Here is a 9,949-nt window from a genome sequence, read left to right on the forward strand (position 1 = left end):
CCACACACACACACACACCACGCCACACACACACACACACACACACACACACACACACACACACACACCCACGCACGCACACGCACGCACACACACACACACACACACACACACACCCACGCACGCACGCACACACACACGCACGCACGCACGCACGCACACACACACACACACACACGCGCACTACTAGTACAACAACTGCATAATTGATAAAACCAACATTTTGAAGCCTTATTTGTTGTGTGTTTCTGAAGTTTGTATTTAAGTACATATTTGACCATGATATCCATGATTCAACAACACAACAACAACATTATATTTCAATGGTATGCCTACATTTGTAAAGATTAGGTTTAGGCTAATTAACATCAGTTTATAGGCCCTCGTTTTTGGTGGACGATTTCTAGAGAACCATTCAGGTAAAAAAAGATCCTTTATGTTTTGTGGAAAAAGAATGGTTTAACTGGGTAAAGAAATGCCAATGCTGCACGCACGTCATTTTTAAACATATTTGATGACGAAATCCGACGATTCAGTGACGTAAAACACAAATTACTGCACCTGCTAACACAGTGAAGAACTTCCCTAAAAACATGCACGTATGCCATGTATGAGTCATAAAATGTAGCCTTGATATGAATGAAGACTATTCTTCGAGTTTGTGCCATCGGAAAAAAAAACAATTGATGTGACTCATTAGTCAGCTGACTTCCCACACAAGATCACAGATAAACAGGTAAGCGGGAAGAGCATATTAAACAAAAAATTATTTATACGAAATCATTTATGGAAACGGAACAATTAAATTTACATCCCATTGTTCTGAATTGAATGGGTTTTGTTTGATGGTGTAATGGTGGTATTCTGCAGTGTGGATGGGATTCTGCATAGGCCCATGTGCTTTGAGCCAATATTTTAGGGCAGGGCTGTTGTTCTGCTGGTATGACACCTGTGAATAGTGAATAGAATGAACGTTACTGTTAAGACACAAAGCACAATACAAGACACAGAGACACTCACAAGCCACAACATAATACAAACACATACGCCCATTTACGCACGTTAATAAACCGACATACTCTATTGCGCCTAGGTGTGAACGTGTATAATAGAAGGCAGTGGTTATCGACTGGTTTCGTTTGACCGTCTGGATTTATTTGACAACGCAATATTACTTTTATTTTGTCATACAAAAGAAAAAAATCTGTTATTATTATCATAAACAAGGATAAATAAACGCTATAGAATATTATAGCGTTTATTTATCCTTGTTTATGAATAAATAAACGCTATAGAATATTGTTGTACAACAATATTCTATTCTATAGCGTTTATTTATCCTTGTTTATGATAACAGATTTTTTTCTCTTTTTTCCATTTTTTTCTCAATACTACAACTTGTAGTATTGTTGTTAGTTCATGTTAAAGGGATACTTCACCCAAAAATGAAAATGTTGTCATCATTTACTCACCTTCGAGTTTTTCCGTAAATTTCTTTGTTCTGATGAACACAGAGAAAGATATTCGGAAGAATGCTTGTAACCAAACCACCATTGACCACCATAGTAGGAAAAAAAACAATGGTAGTCAAAAGTGCCCCAGAAGCGTTTGCTGTCCTACATTCTTCAAAATGTCTTCTTTTGTGTTCAACAGAACAAACTAATTTTCTTTCTATGGGAGTCAATGGGGGGCAAGATCTGTTTGGTTATAAGCATTATTCCAAATATCTTTCTCTGTGTTCATCAGAAGAAAGAAATTTATATAGATTTGGAACAGCTCGAATGTGAGTAAATGATGACAGAATTTTCATTTTTGGGTGAAGTATCCCTTTAACTAAGTAGTTATTTTACCTGCAACCTTGTGGTTACCATTATTTCTACCAATAATGCCATTTCTACCAAGATTTTGGTTCGATTTGCACTAAAACGTAGTAGTTAACTTTAATGTGGTCTTTGACAAAGTTGGTAAGCACATTTACCTTACTTTTAAAAAGATGCAAGTAAATTAGATTTGCTTCCCTATTTATACACACGTTTATTGCATTTATTTGCATCTAGCATTGTTGTCACTATCAATATCAGAAGAGACCTGCCACCCACATTTGGTTTGTGGCCCACCAGTCAAGAACCACTGATATGAAGTAGAAACGTAGATCACACAATATACAAGAGCACGTATAAACATCACAAGCTCGGATTTATTTAACATTTTATTTTTAATACATAATATGGATATTCAGATTGTATTCATTCATGTACAAATACATAATTTTTTATCAACTCTTCAGTTTAAATGTACAAAAAACAAGGAGAAATATAGAGTGAAAAAATCCCACGGCTGTTTTAATAGCAGCTTTGCAACCTGGCAAGACATTTCGCCAACTTTATAAAATGCAGTAAAAGAGTTCTGTTTAAAAAAATCTAAAAAATACTTAAAGGCACTTCATTTTATTATGTTCTTTCCAAAGAAATATAATAATAACAATTTCTAGAAGAAAGGTGAGGTTAAAGGTCATGCCTGCTCCACAGGGCAGACATCTGCAGTGGACCAGCGTCCCAGACACAGAGAATTAGCTTGCGTCTGTCATTAATACAATGCAGCTCATATACAAAAGCTTATTTTATAGACTTAACACTGAAACATTTTATAGCGCGTGTCTTATATAAATCTGTATATTGCAGGTGTGTTTGGTGTGGTCTGTCTCACTTAAGGAGAAAATCTGAAGCTGAGCTAAAACAGAAGAGCGTCGAGATGGAAATAGCGAAACAGAGATGAGAAGTAGTAGATATATTAATTTCAGAAAAGATGAGAAGCAGACGAAGTGTCTAGCATTAGTAAAATATCCACCCACACGCACGTCTTTGACTGGGTAAAATAAATCAATCCCCCAGCTTAAGGTTTGTCAGTTTTCTGAAAAATCATCTCGCCCATCTTAACACCCTAAAATGTCTTGCTACTTTCTAAGACCGAAATAATAATAAACTTACATAGACCAATAAAACAAACATTTTATACAGTTCTCTTGTAGACACCATAAGATGGCACATTAAACTCTTCATCTCAAGTAGGATAGTTTTTTTTTTGTAGTTTTTGAGTGTTTGTTTTTTATACAGTGCAGAGTATATGGGCCTTGATTAAATAAGTGTTTTTAGAAATATCTGTCGCCCCCTGGTGGTCACTCCCTGCTTGAGCTGGTTGTATTCTGTCTTTGGGCTACACAGTAGTTGAGCTGAGCAGAGTGGACAAATCCTGGCAGACAGACGCACTTGTATGAGCCTTGCGTGTTGATGCACTTGCCGTTCTTGCAGAGAGACATCTTTGAATTCAGCTCTGAGCATTCGTTAATATCTGGAACAGAAAATGCAAAAATTGTGTCTGAAAAATAAATGGTTTTACCTTTAACTTAGTGGTGTAAAACACTCTATTTCTCTAAGCATACAGTCTCAGCAATAGGACAGATGTCATGACTCACATGATAATATCAGAGCTTCTGTTAAACATTTAATTAGAAAACCATAGACATCGATTGGAAGTTGCCTCCTAAAAGCAAACCATTTCGCTATTACATCTTTAAGTCTTCTGGAAAAGATTTCCACTATGTTGACTGCAGGGATTTGCTCCCATTTAGACATGATCATTAGTGAGGTCAGGATCTGATGTTGGGTGATGGGGTCAGGCTCACATTATGCCTTCTTAATCATTACAAATGTGTTCAGCGTGTGTCAGATCTGGGCTTTCTGCAGGCCAGTAATGTCCCAGGTTCAAATCTCTGGCAGTTCCTGCTCTCTTTTTTAGTAGTAAAGGGATGGTTCACCCAAAAATAAAAATTCTGTTTTTATTTATTCAGTCAATTCATGTGTTCTTCAAAACCTATATGAACACAAAAGAAGATATTTTTTAGAAATGTGTCTCCATACAATGGAATTCAATGGGGCCAGTGTTGTTTGGTTACCAAAAAAATGTCCTGTAGAAGGAAGAAATTTGTGCAGGTTTGGAATAACATGAGGGTGAGTAAATGATTTGAGTTGCAACTTTATACTTGTGGGGATATTATACAATATCGACATTTATTTTTTAAATGTTAGTGATTTTAAAGACTTGATTAACTAACTAGTACCATATTCTCCCTGAAAAGATGAGGACTATTGCTGTTTCCTAAGTTACTCTAAATTCACATATTTATTTCCTTTTTGTCCTGAAGTTCAGGAACTTGTGCATTGCTAATCAATTTGTACTACACTGTGAAGAATGTGTATCAGGTGTGGCCTGGTTGGGTTTTTCCAAATCTGAAACCATTACACCATCCTGATTATCAGATTGACGAGAACCCCTTCAATTATTTTGCCTAAAACAAAGAATTAAATTGAACTTCAACTACTAATGTAAACATTTTTATACAAAAATAGTCTTTACTGCTTAACATCAGAGCCATTAGGGTGAAAAACAGCTCTAAATCCAGACCTAAACTGAAGCCATATCACATTTTATCCATTCAAATTTCAGAACTTGTCTTAAATGTGACTCTGGACCACAAAACCAGTCCTAAGGGTCAATGTTTTGAAATTGAGATTTGAGATGAATATATATAAGCTTTCCATTCGTGTATGCTTTGTTAGGATAGGAAAATATTTGGCCGAGATACAACTATTTGAAAATCTGGAATCTGAGGGTGCAAAAAATCGAAATATTGAGAAAAACCTAAAAGTTGTCTATCAGAGGTGCTGTAGCAGGCCGTTGCTAAGAAGAAACAGGTTTGTTTTAACACTCTGTTGGCTTACCGCTGTAATGACCTTGTGGAGAGTAGATGAACCCGAAAGCTTCACATGGATACCAAACTTGAGTGGGTAATTCCCAAAGAGCGGGCAGCAGTGAGTGAAGTTATGTACAGGCGTGTTTCCGGCTATGTTTGTTTGCGATTTTGCTGCATCCACATACAAAAACTAAGTTTTGATATATTTACGGTAGAAAATTTAGAAAATATCTTCATGGAACATGATCTTTACTCAATATCCTAATGATTTTTAGCATACCCGTGCAACTAATGACTGGTTTTATGGTCCAGGGTCACAAATTGACATCAAACCTGCATCTGTATTTCACAAAAACAAAACCTCAATTAATTCTGTTTCACGTGAGAATTTGATCTCTCTTACCCACGCAGGCCATGCGGGACATGTCGAGCGTGTATCCATCAAAGCAGTCGCAGGTGTATCCCTCCTGTACCCGCACACACCGGCCGTTCTCACATCCATTTAGCACGCCACATTCCTCCGCTCGTAATCCTTCAAATGCATCATGCGGTCCTGAAAGACGTGGAGGATTTACTATATATTTAGTTCCTTTTCTTTCTCTGCACAAAAGCAACCATTTACAGAGAACCGTATTACATGTGATTCAATAAAGTGAAAGGCAGTAAAAGACTACACAGTAGGGGTCAAACTCAAAAGTCATAGTCTGCTTTATTGTCAATTCTGCCACATGTACAGTACATACATATAGAGGATTGAAATTGCGTTACTCTCAGACCCATGGTGCTTACAAATAACACTACACAGAATAAAAAAAATATTAAAAAAATACAGATTATTATATATTTAAAATACAACTTTTACAAGCAGGGATATTTAAAAAGAGAAAAAGAATGAAATCTTGGTGAAATCTATCAAACATTAATCTATATATAATTATCAAGATATGAAAGATAAATACTAATCATAAATTAGAAAGTATTCTGAAGTTTATATAACTCAAAGAATTAGCATAAAAGGATCTTAAGTTATTGTACTCACGTCTGGGTGTGTCATAATCCTCATAGAAGGGCAGTGTGCCGTCAGGGTTCAGAGGTCGAGGGTCATATTCAGGGCTAACCTCATACTCATGAATTGGGCCAGCGACCAGAGCGTCTTGACCATACGGCCGACGGATATTACACATTGAGGCATAGGCAGCTGAATGAGGGTGAACGGTAGAGAAGATAGAGATAAGTGAACAGAACCAAATTTTTCAATACATTTTTATACAATTTATATTTCTACCTGTATTTTTGCCAGGGCAGAGAGCGCAGTACATTCCCCAGGCCTCGCCGTATAAACAGCAGCACTCTGTGAATGTGGTTTGTCTGTTGGCTACAGGCTTGATGCAGGTCAGTTGTGTTGTCACTGTCTCCCAGCAAATACCCTCGTACACATCAGCTTCTCTTTGTCCTGTAGACACACAAACATCTCATCTCTCTGCACTACACATGATGAAAAAGTTATGAAGTGAAAAAATAACTGGATGTTCTAGAATTGTTTGTTAATGACGCTTGCTGAATGGTAATGGCATGAACCAAAGCTCCATGTATCAGGCCATACTGGCTGACTTCTTATTCTGTAAGTGCCTATTCTGAGTTTCCACTAGATGGCAGTATGGCACCAAGTAGAAATGGGATTGAGATCGAAAATAAAAGGCAGTCAAATAGTGATTTGTTTGTGTTGATTACAGCATTTTAAGGGGTATTACAATTAGGTTGTAGAGTTTAGGATGTAAAGTGTAGATAATAGGATAATAGTTTGGATAATATGATTTACACCCTTGCTTGAGTTTGAAGAGTCAAATGGAACTGGAAGAAATTAGGGTGTAGTGTTTAGAGAGATGCTTTAAAAATGTAGTGTTTAGGGTGTGGATTTTAGAGTGTAGTTTTTAAGGTGGACTTTTAAGTGTTAAAAGTGGGGATTTTAGGGTGTAGTGTTAAGGATGTGGGATATAGAGATTTTGGGATTTTAGGGTGTAGTTTTTAGGGTGTGGATTTCAGTGTTTACTCTAGAGCAGGGGTCACCAACTAGCGGACTCCGGTCCGGATGCGGACCGCGAGATGCATCCGTCCGGACCTCAAAGCCTTTTGACATAATAAATAAATGAACGCCTAACATTATTTTATAATGCAATCAAATTTATACCAGGCACATCAAGGTCCGCTCAGTAGCAGTTTGGGTCCTACGGTGCCACGGACAGTTAACATATGCGCACTGTTGCCACGTTCAGACGTCGACGTCTCGACCTGCGTGAAGTTGGCCCCCCACCCAACGCAAAACATTTGCAAAATAGGCTCAATCGTTTGTGCTCCGTTTGTGCTGGTTTGTGCCGTAAAAATTTTCGTTTGTGCTGCTTCAGTTTTTTAGATAATAGAAGAATAATTATAGGTCATTCGGAGGTCACTTATCCCCCCGACATGCTCCAAAATCACCGCAAATAGTCTCGCTTGTTTCTGCTCCGTTTGTGCTGGTTTGTGCCGCGAAAAGTTTCGTTTGTGCTGCTTCGGTTTTTTTAATATTACACATTGAATTATAGGCGATGACGTCATCAGCCCCCCGACATGCTCCAAACTCATCCAAAATAGGCTCAATCGTTTGTGCTCCGTTTGTGCTGGTTTGTGCCGTAAAACATTTCGTTTGTGCTGCTTCAGTTTTTTTAATATTAGACATTGAATTATAGGCGATGACGTCATCAGCCCACCGACATGCTCCAAACTCGTCCAAAATAGGCTCAATCGTTTGTGCTCCGTTTGTGCCGATAAAAGTATCCTTTCTGCGACTGTCTTTAACTATACAGTCGAGGTATAAAGGTAAAACCAAAACGACCCACCAAATCACATTTGTTACCTATCACTCTGCGTTTTCAAGTTTAAACGGACACAGCGGATCACAGAATGTGTGGAATGTAATACAAACTACAAGGTAAGTGTTTTTACTTAGTACTTTATGTTGTTATGTGAATAACAGTGGTAAAATTAACATATGTCAAAGTACACGCAACATAAAGACACGCGCCTGTCAATCATTAGAGAGGCGCGAGGTGAGGCACATGTTTAGTAAACGTGAGCAATAACAAATGTGTGATTAGTGTTCGTCTTTGAATGATTGTGAGTACCAGTTTCTTTAAAGATAATTATTAACTTAATAAGCTATAGACACTATTTTATAAGTAAATGTCATGTTTCCATGGTTATTGAGCTTATTTAGACCTAAACTGGCTGGGATAAGAGAACGCGCTCGGCGCATTTACCTCAGTTTATATTATTGAAATTGCAGTTTTGGTGAATATCTTAAGCTGTAGTACGTCCATCCGTGTACCCTTAATTTTTTTTCTGACATTATGTTGCTGTAAGGCTGATGATAAATTATTATATATTAATATATTTATGTATATGAATATATTGCCATAGCATTATATGGCGTAGTTTGCTACGATGCATAAGTCAAGACATGTCATGCTAATTGTTTCTTTAATTACTTTTTTTATTGTAGATCCACCCTCACCTGTTCATCTACCTTTTAACAATAAACCCTGGAACTGATTCTGAATGCTGCAATCCAGTGATCTGACAGACAAACCAGAAGATAGGCTTGAGATTTTAAACTATTCTTACACTTTTTTACATATTTTACACATAGTTTGTTTGTATATACTGTACGTATATATAGTGGTCAAAAGTTTACATACACTGCAGACTCTGGAAAATGTTGAACATTTAAGAAGGGCAAGTATTTTGAAAATAAAGGTTTGTTTTTAATTTTATCCTGAGTTTGTTTGTCCTGGACTGTCCACTGATCGTCAGAAAGATCATACAGGTCCTGCATAATATTTGCATTTTCAGCATCTTCTGCATTTTTAACCCCTGTCCAGCAGTGACTATATTAGCCACAAACATTTAAACAGTGATACTCAAAGAAGTGAACACCTTACACTAAAACTCGAGCCCAAGATTACACTCATTGGTGTAAATTGTTATTACTTTGTCTTCTGGAAAACACACACACACACACGCACGCACGCACGCACGCACACATATATATATATATATATATATATTAGCTTATGAAGGACATTACTAAATAAAAAAATAATTTGAAACAAAATAATAATGTATGCTGATCACTTAGTCCAAAGATTACATACACCTGCTTTTAAATGTATGGTGTTGACGTTTCGAGCATCACTGAATGTTTTTTTGTAATAGTTTTGTATGAGTTTCTCGATTGTCCTCATTGCTGGACAGAAGTCAAAGTTTCTGCAGGACCTTTATGAACTTTCTTAAGATCGGTGAACTGTTTAATGACACGGAACAAACAAGAAACTCTTAAATTTACCCTTAAATAATGTTACATTTATAAAAATTTATATAAATTCAGTTATAATTCTTTGTTATGGACTTATATGTAAACATATGTTACATATAAAACTTGTTAGAAGTGCTAAAATAAAAACAAATTATATATTTTTAAATTTCTCTTATTTTCAACATCTTCCTAATTCTGCAAGGTGAATGTATATACAGTATAAGGTGTGTGTATGGTGTGTATGTGTGTATGTATGTGTATGTGTATATGAATGTATGAATCAATGAATTAAGAATGAATTCATATGTGATTTAATGTGAAATTGAACATGTACTATCCAACATCTATTAACAGAAATAACGGACCTTTAAACACTTTAAACCTATAAACACTTAATACTGATAAGCCACTGTCTCGCTTCAGAAATACCACACTGAATAACAGATTAGGAGTACAAACACCATCAAGCCCAATTTACAGAAAAGCAAAGATGACTCTCCAAACAGGACTAAGAACACAAAGGTTGGTGGCATACAGCAAAAATACTGTACTGTACGAATGTAATCATTCTTTTGTGTATAACACAGCATGTGGACATATTTTGTTTTTTTCTGACACTCATGTCACTCCACTTATCAGGTCGTCATACAACTCCCAGAAACATGGAGGCCTCCTACAGTAGGCCACATAATGTCCAAGAGCATCCTGGGTTAAGCCTCCTTTGAAAGCAATGACTGCCCTTAAGGTAAATCTCTTTCCTTAGTATGCTGATCACTTAGTCCAAAGATTACATACACCTGCTTTTAAATGTATGGTGTTGACGTTTCGAGCATCACTGAATGTTTTTTATA

The 9,949-nt window shown here is 36.7% G+C and overlaps 1 protein-coding gene and 1 long non-coding RNA gene across 4 annotated transcripts in view; one reads left to right on the forward strand and one right to left on the reverse strand.

Moving 5' to 3' along the window:
- Positions 1–2,190: 2,190 nt before the first annotated feature.
- Positions 2,191–9,949, reverse strand: part of ltbp1 (latent transforming growth factor beta binding protein 1) — a 79,267-nt gene continuing 71,508 nt past the window's right edge. For all 3 annotated transcript variants that reach the window (XM_057343611.1, XM_057343610.1, XM_057343612.1), the window contains 4 exons: positions 6,036–6,203; positions 5,790–5,948; positions 5,154–5,303; positions 2,191–3,348 (listed from right to left, as the gene is read on the reverse strand). In XM_057343611.1, coding sequence (XP_057199594.1) covers positions 3,176–3,348; positions 5,154–5,303; positions 5,790–5,948; positions 6,036–6,203 — 650 coding nt within the window. In that variant the 3' untranslated portion in view covers positions 2,191–3,175. The remainder of the gene's footprint in view (positions 3,349–5,153; positions 5,304–5,789; positions 5,949–6,035; positions 6,204–9,949) is intronic.
- On the forward strand, positions 6,983–9,853 carry LOC130560116 (uncharacterized). The gene is made up of 3 exons (XR_008963658.1): positions 6,983–7,715; positions 8,286–9,620; positions 9,738–9,853. It is a non-coding gene; the product is annotated as an uncharacterized LOC130560116 (long non-coding RNA).

The sequence above is a fragment of the Triplophysa rosa genome, linkage group LG10 (assembly GCF_024868665.1).
Source record: "Triplophysa rosa linkage group LG10, Trosa_1v2, whole genome shotgun sequence".
NCBI classification, from domain to species: Eukaryota; Metazoa; Chordata; class Actinopteri; order Cypriniformes; family Nemacheilidae; genus Triplophysa; species Triplophysa rosa.